We start from the raw sequence: 15,291 nt of genomic DNA on the forward strand, positions 1-15,291 counted from the left end.
GAACTGAGACATGGCAGGAACATTATTGTTCTGTTGCAGTAATATTCAGACAGTTTAAAGCTAGACTCAGCGGTAGGACACAGATACAGAAAGTAAACAGCAAATTGGGTCAATTTCCACGACAACTAAGCGCGTTGAATCGTGATGCTCAACCTCCGGTGTTTTTGTGAACAGCGTGAAAGTGAACCTGTGCATATGGGCAGATACTGTGTGTGACTGTGTGAGAGCGGAGTCCTGCATCTCGCTCGTCTCAATATCTGTGCTGCTGCACGTGGTAACATAATTTTGCCGAGTCTACCTTTAAAACCGAATCAAAACAGGACCTTCTATTGTCAAAATTGACTACAAAGTGGAATCATAAAGTCAGTCTCGTCCAATACAGAGATTTGGAAGATGATTAAGGAAGAAAATGTAAGTCAGGGAATTAAGGTGTAATTCCCATGGTAAATTTGACTTTGGATATCCCTATCAGTAAATTACACAATATACATGGGACAATATTTTAACATTTCAATAGCTCCAAATGTCAATGACTTAAAAACCCGTAAACTGTCTATAAATTGTAGAAATTCATATACAAATATTGAAAGCATTTAATGAGAACTAAAACATGAAAATATTTCCATTTACATTGTGGAATTTATTGATGATCCCTAACTAGCCCTTTCAACGGTGGCACACCTGAAGCTAATTGGCCAAAGAAGTTGACTAGCACTAGCTAGCCTTGCCTAATTCCAGACACAAGACCTGGTTAGACTGTTTCAAGTTATCTAGAAAAGTGAGTGACTGTAACTGTGTACTGTTTTGGCAGAGTAAGTGTAGTAACGCTTCCCACATGCGAATACACACCCACATTATACCACACCCATAAGACAACTCTCATTTGGCTTCAGTCATGGCAGCTGCATTTCTTAATGAGCAAGCAAAAAAAACGAGAACAAATAAGTAGGTCCAGCCCTCCTTTAAGGGGTGTGGGGTGAAGTAGGGTGGAATAGGTTTGGTATACATGTGTAATGTTTACATTACTCCTCCATGTTGGTTCTGGTGGCACAAACACCTTTTTTTCTGAACCAGGGGTGCCAAGGGCCCGGCTCGTGGTCTGTTTTCTCTTACTTGTGGGTGGAAAACAGGAATGGAAGAAACTCAAAACAAAAGCATTTCTGATGCACTGCTGTTTGTCTGTTTTTTTCATGGATGTCTATGTTTTTTATATTTGTCTCGCGAGCCAGGGGTTCATGCCAGTTCACAGTCCATACCCGTTGTGTTTTAACATTTATGTATCAAAACATCCATGTTTTTAAAGTAAATGTATATTTTCTGGACACAACTGAGTTATTCATTTTGCATGTTCCCTTGTGAATCATACAACTAACCTTGCCTCTCCAATGGTAAATTAGATCAACTTCTTATTTTTGAGGAAAGTGCGTATGATGATAGGCAATTAGAGCGCAAGGCAGCTTGTAGTCATTATATTTTGTTACAGGAAGAACACGCAGGCTGTTTGGTGTATGCAAGTTGTTGTTTTGTTAGATAGGTTGTTGCAACATCATTTAATACCAGATGTCTGTAATGTTTAGTTTTTTTTCTATTACAAACAAACTTCCTAAACGCTGAACTCATGACGCAATACAAATATGGAACTGAAATGGTTCAGGGGTGTTTCCCTTTAGTTTTTCGCCCTCAAGTCATAAGGTACATATCTTTGAAAACAGAATCATGTCACATTTGTCACCAAATGGAAGAAATCTGACTGAAAATGGGAGGGAATACCTTGACAAATAAGAAACAGTCCTTTTAGTTTTCTGTTGCAAAACATTTTTTTTTTTTTAAAGAACATTACCAAGATTTACTAGTAGTCTTGAAACAAACAGTAGTGTCTTGTGGTTCTCCAGTCAAAAGTTTGGACACACCGACTCATTCCAGGGTTTTCCTTTATTTTGACTGTTTTCTACATTGTAGAATAATAGTGAAGACATCAAAACTATGAAATAACACACATGCAATCATGTTGTAACCAAAAAAGGGTTAAACAATTCAGAATATATTTTATATTTGAGATTCTTCAAATTAGCCACCCTTTGCCTTGATGACAGCTTTGCGCACTCTTGGCATCCTCTTAACCAGCTTCATGAGGTAGTCACCTGGAATGCATTTCAATTAACAGGTGTGCCTTGTTAAAAGTTAATTTGTGGAATTTCTTTCCTTCTTAATTCATTTGAGCCAATCAGTTGTGTTGTGACAAGGTAGGGGTGGTATACAGAAGATAGCCCTATTTGGTAAAAGACCAAGTCCATATTATGGCAAGAACAGCTCAAGTAAGCAAAGATAAATGATAGTCCATCGTTACTTTAAGTCATGAAGGTCAGTCACTACAGAACATTTCCAGAACTTTTAAAGTTTCTTCAAGTACAGTCGCAAAAACCATCAAGCCCTATGATGAAACTGGCTCTCATGAGGACCGCCACAGGAAAGGAAGACCTAGAGTTACCTCTGCTGCAGAGGTTAAGTTCATTAGAGTTACCAGCCTCAGAAATTGCAGCCCAAATAAATGCTTCATAGAGTTCAAGTAACAGACACATCTGAACATCAACTGTTCAGAGGAGACGGTGGGAATCAGGCCTTCATGGTCAAATTGCTGCAAAGAAACCATTGCTAATGGACACCAATAAGAAGAAGAGACTTGCTTGGCCCAAGAAACACGAGCAATGGATATTAGACTGGTGGAAATCTGTCCTTTGGTCTGATGAGTCCAAATTTGAGATGTTTGGTAACAACCGCCGTGTCTTTGTGAGAAGCAGAGTAGGTGAACGGATGATCTCTGCATGTGTGGTTCCCACCGTGAAGCATGGAGAAGGAGGTGTGATGGTGTGGGGGTGCTTTTCTGGTGACACTGTCTGTGATTTATTTAGAATTCACAGAACACTTAACCAGCATTGCTACCACAGCATTCTGCAGCGATACGCAATCCCATCTGGTTTGCGCTTAGTGGGCCTATCATTTGTGTTTCAACAGGACAATGACCCAACACTTCTCCAGGCTGTGTAGGGGCTATATGACCAAGAAGGAGAGTGATCGAGTGCTGCATCCAATGACCACAATCACCCGACCTCAACCCAATTGAAATGGTTTGGGATGAGTTGGACCACAGAGTGAAGGAAAAGCAGATGACAAGTGCTCAGCATGTGTGGGAAGTCCTTCAAGACTGTTGTAAATGCATTCCAGGTGAAGCTGGTTGAGAGAATGCCAAGAGTGTGCAAAGCTGTCATCAAGACAAAGGATGGCTACTTTGAAGAATCTCTAATATAAAATATATTTTGTTTTGTTTAACACTTTTTTGGTTACCATATGATTCCATATGTGTTATTTCATAGTATTGATGTCTTCACTATTATTCTACAATGTAGAAAATAGTAAAAAAATAAAGAAAAACCCTGGAATGAGTTGGTGTGTCCAAACTTTTGACTGGTACTGTACTTATTGCTTTCTTTTAAACAGTGTTTCCCTACTCTTTAACCCTGGTATTTTATAGCTCTTACATTGAGAGGAAGGTGAGATAGCATACAGATTTACACAGCTTCTCCTGGACGAGTTGTAACTATCCAGATGCCTTCGCAGCAGAGAAGCTTACTGTCAATCAGCAGGTTGGAATAAGTTTGGAATAATACTCCTCATACCAGCAACATGGACCGATATAGGGGCCTGTTCAATTAAACAAAGAGTTATTATCCCACATAGCGTTGTTTACACATGTGGCTACCTGAAATCACATTACAAGATACATAATGAGGATCCACCTGAACATATTGGCCTTTGCTTCAAGATATTTATTTGAAATAGCCTGACAAACTTTGTACATGTACAATATGTGAACATGGGCCATAACCTCAGAGCATGTCTGTCTGCTTGGTACTCAGGAAGACGCTTTTGGAAAATAGTCCAATTTGGATAAAAACAACAAAAGTTCTGGCTCACTCTAATCCCCACATTTTTGTTCATGTTTTACTGTCACTTGAAATTAACTTAACCTCAGTCTTTATTGTTTCAATGTTGTCCACTGCATCCCGAAAGGCCGCTGAGCATGCTGGTTAGTCTCCTCAACCTCCTCCTCAAGCCTCTCCGTGGCTAACCTGCTGTTATTATCCAGTCAGCCGCTTCAATTTCGGACGTATCGAAATCCCCAAGATGTCTTGTTAGCCACATGTATTTTACATTAAGGGCTACATTTGTCAAAGTATTTGCTCCGAACATCAGTAACGTCAAATTTAGCTGTCAAGAGCTTAAAGTAATAATTGAGGTTAGGGCATTAAAATCCCAACGAGGATTCTTCCCTTTGGCTCGTTTCGAACTCCTGGCAAGACTCCAGCCGACTAGACGTTCTTTATTTTTAGTTGTTTATGGGAAAGGTGTCTAGTGTTTTGTGACTGGATACTCACCGATATTCCAACCCAGAGATGTAAGGATTACATCTGTGACCTTCGCTTAGCGTGCCTCTGTCTCCACACTCTGGTTTTGGCAGAGAAAATGTTATTATATCAGAATAAGATAATGATGGTCGTGAAATAAGGGGGCTAGGAGAAGGGTTGGGATGAGAAAGGGGGGCTCTTGGTAGTCCTCTAAGGTGTCTGTTTTTCATTCTCCCGCGCCCATAATTACCCTCAATTTAAAGTAGTTGCTTGTTTGACTGGAGAAGCTGTGTTTTTAATGAGGCAAAGGTGCGTGGAAATCCGCTGACGTGCTCTCTACTCTTGGCCCGCACCCGACCACCCGCTTTCCAAAACATATAGTCGTGGTATGCATATGCTTTTAAGACATGGGTGTTATTCATGCAAAATCCCCCCGAAGAGTCTCTCCCCATTGTTTTATCACTAATAAATCTCTCATAGTAAATAACAAATCAGGCTACATTCTTGTCCTCCCCCGAGGAGAAGAGGATCCCTTAGTGCAGTAGGAAGGCTTCACATTTTTTAAACATGCTTTGCTGTTTTTGTATGGTAATACTGTAACATTCTGTATTAACGCGGAAGCTTGAAGCCAGAACAATGAACAGTGGTGTGTTATGCTGTCAGTTAATGCAAAGTGTACATGTTATACTATGTTAACACAGGGAATATGAACCATACTAAGTGTGATTTGATTTTCCTCATTCTCTCCTCTCTTTGACTCATGTTTTTGTCTCCCCTTTTCCTTTCAGAATGTAAAATAGAGAATTGTGAGGAGTGTTTCAATCGAAATTTTTGCACAAAATGTAAGGAGGGCTTATATTCACACAGAGGGCGATGTTACCCCAGCTGCCCTGAAGGCCTCAGCACCACCAACGGGACCATGGAGTGCGTAGGTGAGTGACCTCTCACCCCTGACCTCTCTTCCCTTCACCCCCTGCCACAGCTTCACTCACAGCTGACACTGAACTGGATTATGAACAATGAATTTAAGGGCATATAGCCTTTTGACACATATTAGCTTTTGAATAAGATAATATTACTGTAAGTCCCACACTACCCATACATTGAGTATTAAGCATATGAAGTTGAGTATGATGAGTTTTTGTGGTGAGAGCCTGTCACAAAGTCTTGAATGTTTCTCAGGTGTGGGCTGCATATTTGATCCCATAACATACCCAGTTCAACCTAACCCATCACACATGGTATACTAAATGCCCTTCAGCTATCAGCAGCCAAGTATGTTCTGCCTGTCGGATGAATATCGCCTACCATATGAGAGTTCAGTTTGAGACTTCGGTGACGTGGAGAAGCTGTGTTCCGTTGAGCTCTCTTCCTCCTCTGTTCCTTTTTTCTTCTTTCTCTTTCTGCTGTTTCTCAATCACCAGCGAGCCAGCTGAACTTCGGAGGGAGGCCGGCAGGATCATTTTATTGATTTCTTTTGAAATTATTTCTGTCACAAGTAAGCAAATATCGCACTAATGGCATTAGTGCTAGCTGGCTGCTCTAGGCCACTTGACTTCTCAGAATGTCAACCCCCAGGTTGACATTCTGGCATTGCCCCTGCTCCCTTACCTTACAGAAAGTGCTCATTCCAGCCGCTCTTGTTATATATTCTCTAATTTCCTTGTTATTGTTTTTGGCAGTATCAAGTTTGCTTGCTTTACCCCCACCCACCCCCCAACCCTTAACAAAAAAGTCAAAATATTTTCCCAGAAAAAGTTTGACATTTCCCCCACAATGGAAACCAGCTCTTGACAGATAGAGTCATGACTTAAGCTCAACATTATGTCACTAGCGGTAAAACAGTGGAGGTCTCTAGATAAACTGGACAGACTTGGTAAGATAGAGGCTTTGCACTTGACAAGGCCAAATGAGTGATGTCTGTTTGGGCTGGATAAGTTCCTCTGCATTACTTTCTCACTGTGAACATGCAAGACCTGTTGCATGTTCACAGTGAGAAAGTAATGCAGAGGGCTTGTTGCATGTGTGTTCTATGTGTGTGCATCTGAAACTGTATTTAACTTCTGTCCTCTTTTATATCCCGTCTGTAGAATGTGAACTGGGCGAATGGAGCCCATGGGGTCCCTGTATGAAGAAGAACAAGACGTGTGGCTTTAAGAAAGGCACACAGACCAGAGTGCAAGAGCTTCTTCAGGCCCCCAGCCCTGACACGGTCTCTGCGTCCTCCCCCCGGCCCTGTGCTCCACAGACTGAGAGACAGAAGTGCACAGTGCAGAAGGCACCATGTGGGAAAGGAGGTGAGTACTAACACATACCTACATTAGGAGAGTGGCAACGAGAGGAAATAGAGTGAAACCGACAATGAATATATGGATGGATAAAAGACAGGAATGAGACAGTAGAGGAAAGATGAAACAAAACAACAGTTCAACACAACTACAGAGTCAATAATATTGTGATCAGCATCTTTTCTGATGAAGTCATAAACTCCCTGTACTAAATACGATTTTTTTCCTCTGCAATATTAGAAAATGTCCAAGGCAATACACAACACCAAACCCCTGTATGACCATGACCTGGTACCTCAAAGGTGTTTGTTCAGTAAGGACACGGAGTCTCCGACTGAGAACCATGTAAACAAACATTCCAAAAGAGCCAAACAGGCAAGACAGATGGGAGGGTGCCATGCAGTGCACTGCAGTGTTGGATGACGATAAGAGCTGGAGTTGGACTGTTCGTTTTGAAGCTCTGCGAGGCGCGAGTTTTACACAGTTCTTATCATTCATCTGCCGTCTTGTTTCAGAGCTGGCTAATGTTGCTAAGCTAGCAATCTGCCCGGTAACACTCAATTTGATAACAGCTTAATCATGCTGTAATTAGTACTACTCCCTTGTTGTTCTTTTATTATAAGATGGAGTTTATTCAAGTAGGTCAGGAAGTGTTTTTATTTGATTATTTTTTGTATTTTACCCCCCTTTTTCTCCCCAATTTTGATCTTGTCTCATCGCTGCAACTACTCAATGGGCTTGGGAGAGCCGAAGTGGTCATGCGTCCTCTGAAACATGACCCGCCTAACCGCGCTCCTAAACACCTACCAGCTTAGCCCAGAAGCGAGCCTCACCAATGTGTCGGAGTAAACACCATTCAACTGGCGTTGGGGGTCAGCCTGCAGGAACCCGGCCCGCCACAAGGAGTCACTAGAGCGTGATGAGACAAGTAAAGCTCCCCTGGCCAAACCCTTCCCCAACCCGGACAGCGCTGGACTAATTGTGTGCCGTCCTGTGGGACTCCCAGCCATGGCCGGTTGTGGCACAGCCAGGGAAGGAACCTGGGTCTGTAGTGACGCCTCTAGTTCTGTAATGCAGTGCCTTAGACGGCTGTGCCACTTGGGAGGCCCGGTCAGTAGGTTTTAATGAACTCTGCCTTGTAAAATAAAACGGACCAGTCAAACCTTTATTGAACAGCATGGCTGGGATACTTAGCTTTGTGATCGACCCAATAAAAAGGTAGAGAAAGGTTTGGAGTGGATTTGTTAATGTTGATTTGAAGTGAAAGGAGTTGTTTTGTATGGCTGACAACGGTGGGCCCATTTGGCCACAGTTTCTATCTCCTAATTTTCCCACTGTAATTCCTGGTTTTAATCCATGTGAATCTTTTATTTGGTAGCTAATTCATGTACATGTTGAATCAAAGTTGGAAGCTTCCATTTCTTTACAGGGACTTAGTGTGCAGTAAACAAGCAATATTCCCAAACTTTATGAGCGGGTGGTACGCTTATTGGATTTCAGGGCTGCTGCTATTTTGAGTAACAGCTTTCAACGAATGTCAGTTTACCCATTGTAAAGAATCAATGAAGAATCATGTCAGTTATGAAATATGTAACAGATGGAGTATGTAAATATGCACACAGAAACAGCATTATACAACATTAGATGAAGAAATCCTTTTGAGGGAGGATATATACGAGCTCTTGCTTGTAATTCTTCAGGGAGGAGTGGGCTTGCTTCACACTGGACAGGACCAGGACAGCACTGTTTGATAAATTAGAGGCAAATTTACACTGCATGACACCTGCATCCTGGTAAGAATTTCCACCACGGATTGAGAAGAATAATTAACGGTGAAATATTATAAACTGACCCATAAATGTGTAGTGCCGAATGCCAAATTTCTAAACTTAGCGAGTGTTGTGAAAGGAGGGAAAATGAGGGAACGGGATGCCGTGTTGGAGCAACAGAGTGTAGTGTGTCAGGACTCAGGAGTCACCCGCATCTTGAAGGAGATTGAGACGTATGATGTGACTCCAGTTGTGAAATGTTGACAGTTTGACTTTGAGAGATGATAGCCATTAGCTTCAACTTATTTTCCTTATTCTGGTGTCAGAATACACCGTTGTGAAAATGAGTAAGGATCTCCTGTCAAGGCACATGACAAATACATTTTCTTCTCGTGTGAATGAACTCATAAGCGATGGTTATCATGACCTTGTCAAAGCCCTTTTTCATGTGCTTAAAAAAACTTGCCATGTGCTAAATTAGCGAGGCCGCGAATCCATCTGCAAGACTTGGCCGACGGGGCCGCTGTAAAAAAAACACAGGGGGCAGTGCTTGTATAACACAAGTGATTTACTGGTCTGCAGATCTCACGCTTTGTGTCGATTTGGCCAAGCTCTCCCTTTTTCTTCCTGTAGCTTTTTACAAATGGGCCCACATGAAAACAGAATTTGCTAAATGCGTGATTGCCTTTGTCAGGCCACAGTTGTTTAGCTTGGATGGAGTGGAGCTGCAATCATGGCTGTCACAAATTGATGGAGTCCCCCTCGATCCATTAGCGGGCTTGTCAGGGGACTAATTAAGTCCTTACACAGTGAGAGAATCAGCCCAGGTCCTGCTGTGCACACTCAACAAATGGCCCTTACTGTAACTCCCCAGGTTCACTGACTAAAGCATATTACTCTAAACAGAAACAAATGTCTTCCAAATTCAAATGGTCTCCATTTTGTTTTCATTAGTGGGAGAAATTAATCCCCCAGAAATTGTTTATTTACTCAAGGCAGGCAACACATGCATACTTTACAAAGCTAGATTTCAAGTCTTGTCAACACTCCCCTAAGAAATGTGACACAGCCCCCAATGTCAGGAGCCAACTGGCCAATAGGCCCCTATAGTGACAGATGCTTTAATGACTTTGGCCCCTCGTGTCTCAAGAAAAGTTACATCAACTACTTCTAGTTAGTGGACTACTGTATTGGGTCTGCCTCTGCTTGTTTTCTACCAAACAAAGGGAAAGATACTGCACACCTGTGCTCCTGCCAGGTCCTCGTTAAATAAATGATAGGAATGCTTATTGAAACTCATTTAGTTTCAGGGGTCTCTTTATTCAAAATATGCGCCATTAAATACGTAAATGTTTGCAGGTTTACTGCCAAATAGGTATTTTCATTGGTTTATACTGAGATACATGTCTATGGAGCAAATTTGAGTAATAACAAGGATTTTTGTCTTTGCGTACTTTCAAATACACTCAAATAACAAAGAAATGATATAGAAAACAAGCTAAAAGGAGCACGTGGTGCAGAATGGAGGAAATAGACGTAGGCCTATTACAACAGTAATATAATTAAGCAATAAGACACAAGGAGGTGTTGTATATGGCCAATATACCACAGCTAAGGGCTGTTCTTAGGCACGACGCATCACTGTGTGCCTGGACACAACCCTTAGCCATGGTATATTGGCCATATATCACAAACCCCCGACGTGCCTTATTGCTATTATAAACTGGTTGCCAGCGTAATTAGAGCAGTAAAAATAACTGTTTTGTCATACCCGTGGTATATGTTCTGATATACCATAGCTGTCAGCCAATCAGCATTCAGGGCTTGACGCATTGCGTTGTGCGTAAGAACAGCCCTTAGCCATGGTACAGTATATTGGCTATATACCACACACCCATGTGCCTTATTGCTTAATTATTAACTGGGTGGTTCAATCCCTAATTGCTGATTGGCTGACAGCCATGGTATATCAGACGGTATACCACAGGTATGACAAAACATGTATTTTGACTGCTATAATTACGTTGATAACCAGTTTATAATAGCAATAAGGGTTTGTGGTATATCACCAATATACCAAGGCTAAGGGCTGTAGACAGGGCACTCTGCGTTGCGTTGTGCATAAGAACTGCCCTTAGCCGTGGTATATTGGCTGTATAACACACCCCTTCCGGGCCTTATTGCTTAAATATTATGTTATATTATTAAAGCAAACGAACAAGAATGCTCCATGAGCCTCCTGTTGTCAAACAGTTAGCCTTAGCGAATGCTCTCCAGCCCCCTTAGTGAGTGTTTTGAGTCTCTGTTTCTAGGGAACATGGAGACTCAACACACAAGTTCATAGCAAACATTCCTCAGCCTAACTTCCTAGTTTCTTCTCATCGTGGGAGCACTCATCAGCCGAGTATATACAACCACTGTCTGACACCTGACACAAACATCCATTCCCGTTTATGTGCGTGAAAGGTTGTTCACACCCGCGCAAACACACGAGCAAGCCACACACACACACACACACACACACACAGACACACACGCACACACGCTGTCATGAGAGCTCCGACGTGTTAACCTCATTGTGGCTTAGTGGTGTAGTGGCATAGCGCAATTTACATCAACAATGTCAAGAGGATGTCAATGAGCGCTCGTATGTTGAACAATCTATAGCTGCATGTACAGGACATGAATGACTCTTGCACCCCACTTCAACAGTGTTGATTTACTTTCATTCCTCTGTTTTATCCTTTCCTCAACGGTGTTTCCATCCCGAGTACCTGGAAAACTACTCTTAATGGATGTTTGTGTTTAGGGAGCAATTATGCACTTAAACTGTGTGACAGGTGTAAGTCCGGACAACAGCCTACAGCGAGAGTGAGAGGAAAAGGAGGGGAAAGACGAGGATGCGGGGGGGGTAGAGTGGAGAGGGAAGGCAGACGTTAAGAAAGGAGCTCACCTCGACCGGTTCCCAACTGTTTACATGAACTATTAAGTTCCATCAGCCGTTGTCTCTGCGAATGTTAAGATGTGTCCGGCTCAGAGTCGCGGCCACACTCCTCACAAAGGCTTGATTACTGTTTTCCGGCCTGTCATTGTGGCACTGCTGTGTGTTTCCTGTCAGCCCAATGCAGAACTGTGTTGCATCGTGGTGGCATTTATGAAAGGCTCTGGATCCTGAGCTGCATGTCTGGGGCTTAGCGGCAATTAGCCAGTATTAAAAGGGCCTGTTAGGAAGCTAGAAACCGGGGTATCCACACATTGCCACTGAGAAACATGTTGTGAATATGGGCTAATGGGCTAATGTCAAGGTCTACCAAGCTAATTCTGACTCTACTGTACTTAAAACACACACCAAAGCTATCAAAGCTCTGTTTATAAAAGCCGAGCCCAACTACCCTGTTATTTTGGTGTCGTAGTCCGTGTAATAATGCATTTCAATCTGTTATTTTCCTCTCTCTATCCAGATGGGAATAAGAATAAGGGCGAGCGACGAGACCCGCAGAGGAAGCAAGACAAAGAAAATGTCAGAGGCCATGGCCACGAGGGCAAAGAGGCTGGCAAAGAGGCTGGCAAAGAGGGTGGCAAGAAGGGGGGCAAAGAGGGAGGAAAAGAAGGAAGCAGAGAGGGTGGCAAAGAGGGCGGGAAAGGAGGCAGAGAGGGTGGCAAGGGAGGCGGCAAGAGGAAAAAGGGCCAAAACCAGGCCACCACCACGCCCAGTCTTACCCCTAGCACTGTAGCCTAGGCTTTAGTCACGCTGGGACTTGGTGGGGACAAGGAGGGACAAAAAACTAGGCAACACCCACCTGCATTGGCCATTAATTAAGAGACAGACAGTGGACTGAGGTGACAATATCAAACTGATGAAGAAAAGGATTAATGCTGCTATGCATTCTAGAAGATGCTGTAAGAGAACTGGAGGATTGCTGCAATACATGAGGAACAGGACTTGGACTTATCAGACTTGGAGGGAAGAGGGGGAATGTGCACTGTGGAGGGTTCCACTGTAAGCCTTGCAGTAGGGTCAACATGTTTCATTTCACCGCTTCCAAGTTTATCTTAGAGTTGGCAGATGGAGATCCCAGTGGCTGAACAGTGGAAGACACTGAATATGAATATGAGCATTTCAAGATGGAGGCTTCACAACGATCAAGGATCTCTTCAGTCCATTAGAATCCCTGATGTGCTTTTCAAAATCTATTTTTCAATGTTGACTTGACTCATGTTTTGTGAACGGTAGCAAGTAGATATTTCTAAGGAGATGTTGTTGTAAGTGATATAAAGAAAATGAACCGTATTAAGATTCTTTATTTTAATTATATTTGTTGATGAAACAAAAGAAAGGCACTGGAACAAATGTGTGGTTTTGAAGGAAAACATATTTTAATTAATTTTTTGGTTTGAAGGGAATCCGCTCCAAAACAAACCAGCAACAATACAGAGAAAGTTTAGACGGCTTTAGTTCAAATCCTGATCTGGTGTTAGACAAAGGTTACCCACTTAATAGCTTAGTTCTTAATTTCAAGTAGAATATTGTTTTAGTATGTTCAGCATAAAAAGTTTAGATTTGAAAACTGGGTACGTTGTGTATGTGTGTTGTGAGTGTATGTCTGCGTGTGTCTGTGTGTGCATTTGTGCCTGTCTGTATGTTTACAAAATTTCAACAAAACGTTTTTGTGAAGTAGTGGCCACACAAGCCTATGTATACTTGTGTGCGTGTGGGTATATTGTATGTGTTTCTGCACGTAAGCTTAATGTGTGTGTGTGTGTACGTATCAATCTGGTAGAATGGGAAATTTGATATAGACGATGAGAGAGACCATTGTAAAGGCACAGTTATATATCAATGCATCAATATTTCCATAATCATATGGCTCTGGTTACATGTAAACCCTCTACAGCTGCTCAGTAATCATGTATGTTTGCAACAGGGTCCGACATATCGGTGTTCTGTACTATATACACCTCGGTCAGTGGAAAGAGTCATTGCATTATACAGCTACTTGTCAGCCTGATACGACAAGAGCGACTAAAGTTTTTGTACCATTTGACACTAATCTTTGAGCAACCGCTGTCACGTTTTGTTTAGCTTTCCCTGGGTCTATTTGCTTTACACCAAAAAAATATATATTAGCTTCGTGAGAAGGTATACGTTAAATATGTGTTCGTATTGTGGATAGTGGTACTGAAAATGTCAACATCAGTGTATCATTGGTATATCGTATTACTTCTGTGAAAGCTTGAATAAAATGCAGATGCAGTAAACATGGCAGACACACTAAGCATGATCATTGTATATTTTACGGTAGTCCGTCTCTTCCTGTGCAATCAAATATTACTGTGGTCTTTCCATATCCATGTTTACATTCCCTGTTTGTTCTCCCGTGGTCTCTCAATGGTTTTCACTTGTCACACGTACAGTAGTTGGCCTGTATATGATCTGTATTTGTGTACTATACCAGTAAGTATACGGTCACCATAATAATTGACACACATATTAAGACGGCCTTTCACATGCTCTTTAAATGTATAATGACAGCACCTGAGGAACTCAACATTCGCGGCATATGTTTGTCATTGCTGTAGGAAGTGCACAAATCTCATGCGATGTCTCCATAAAAACTGAACCACAATGCACAAAGCCCAAATTAAAATGACATAAATCTGACAACATTGCGCAGTCCCCTCAGTCAATCTCTCCAACCGCTCTATGATGTCTCTATTATAATGTTGATCTCATTCAGTGTCACAATAAGAGTAGAGCAACGGCAGGGATGGGCAACGGGCAGCCCACGGCCTGGGGATCGATTTCCCAAAAAGTTTTAGGGGAAATCAAGTCGAATCTCAATTTACTGTTGAGAGTTAGAATAGTAAAATACACAAGGTGCAATTCCAAAATGTGGTTGTGCATCAGCATTTTTTCTCTTGTTATGTCAGTCACTGACAGTCACTCAATTAGTCTACGTCAGCTAAAATGTTTTGGATTTGTAAGTTAGTCCAGACAGCTATCTAAACTTGTAATAATCATGGTGGAATTACCGATTGGGGGCACCCACTGATTTTCTTAGTCACTTTCACTCAGATATATTAAGGATTGCAAACATTTCTCTCCACCGTATGGCAAAATGAGTAGAATTGCATGAGATCGGTTGTAAAATTGCTAAATCTTTCCCACCTTATGGCTACATTTGTAGCATTGCAGCAAACTCGCTTAAAAACTGCAACATTTTCTCTACGGCCCGGGCAAAATGTGTAGAATTGCAGGAAAAAAAGTTCCGCTGTCAAGAGGGAGATCCCTAACAACATTTCACTTCGGGCCCGCAAAAGGCTAGGGGGTCAGCTCTGACTGCATGTGTGGATTTTTTTTGTGGCCCCAAAGTTGCTCAAAACTGATAAAGTATAATCATGCTGGGCTGTGTTGGTGGTACATTCAGCGCTGGACCGTTAACATAGCTGTATAAAATGGCTGTGAATAGCCAAATGGAGACAATACTGTATTTCTTCCATTGAAGCATGGGAAAACTGCTTGAAATGTGGGGCAGGTTGGGGAATTCCGGTTAATCCAGTGATGGCGGTTTGGAGCAACAGTATGGGAAGTCAGCTTCCGCGCTGCATGCCGCTGGGAGTGACGGGAGACCATCTTGGGAGGTGGAACGGGAATGGCCCAGCTGGCGCAAGTGGTACGGCAGTCTCCGAGCGCTGGGCCAAATGCTGGCGCCTGGGCAGGGGCTGTAAAAGCAGGGACAGAAATAAAAACTAATGATGTGTCATAGCCAGGGGGATGGGTCTACTCTGGTCTAATCTCCCAGGCCTTCGCCCCGTGCAACAAAAACAGCC

General features: G+C 42.4%; 1 protein-coding gene across 2 annotated transcripts in view; it reads left to right on the forward strand.

Moving 5' to 3' along the window:
• Positions 1-13,730, forward strand: part of rspo1 (R-spondin 1) — a 31,693-nt gene extending 17,963 nt beyond the window's left edge. For both annotated transcript variants that reach the window (XM_052494150.1, XM_052494151.1), the window contains exons 4-6: positions 5,192-5,335; positions 6,494-6,700; positions 11,922-13,730. In XM_052494150.1, coding sequence (XP_052350110.1) covers positions 5,192-5,335; positions 6,494-6,700; positions 11,922-12,199 — 629 coding nt within the window. In that variant the 3' untranslated portion in view covers positions 12,200-13,730. The remainder of the gene's footprint in view (positions 1-5,191; positions 5,336-6,493; positions 6,701-11,921) is intronic.
• Positions 13,731-15,291: the final 1,561 nt, after the last annotated feature.

Source organism: Oncorhynchus keta, chromosome 34, assembly GCF_023373465.1.
Source record: "Oncorhynchus keta strain PuntledgeMale-10-30-2019 chromosome 34, Oket_V2, whole genome shotgun sequence".
Taxonomy (NCBI): Eukaryota; Metazoa; Chordata; class Actinopteri; order Salmoniformes; family Salmonidae; genus Oncorhynchus; species Oncorhynchus keta.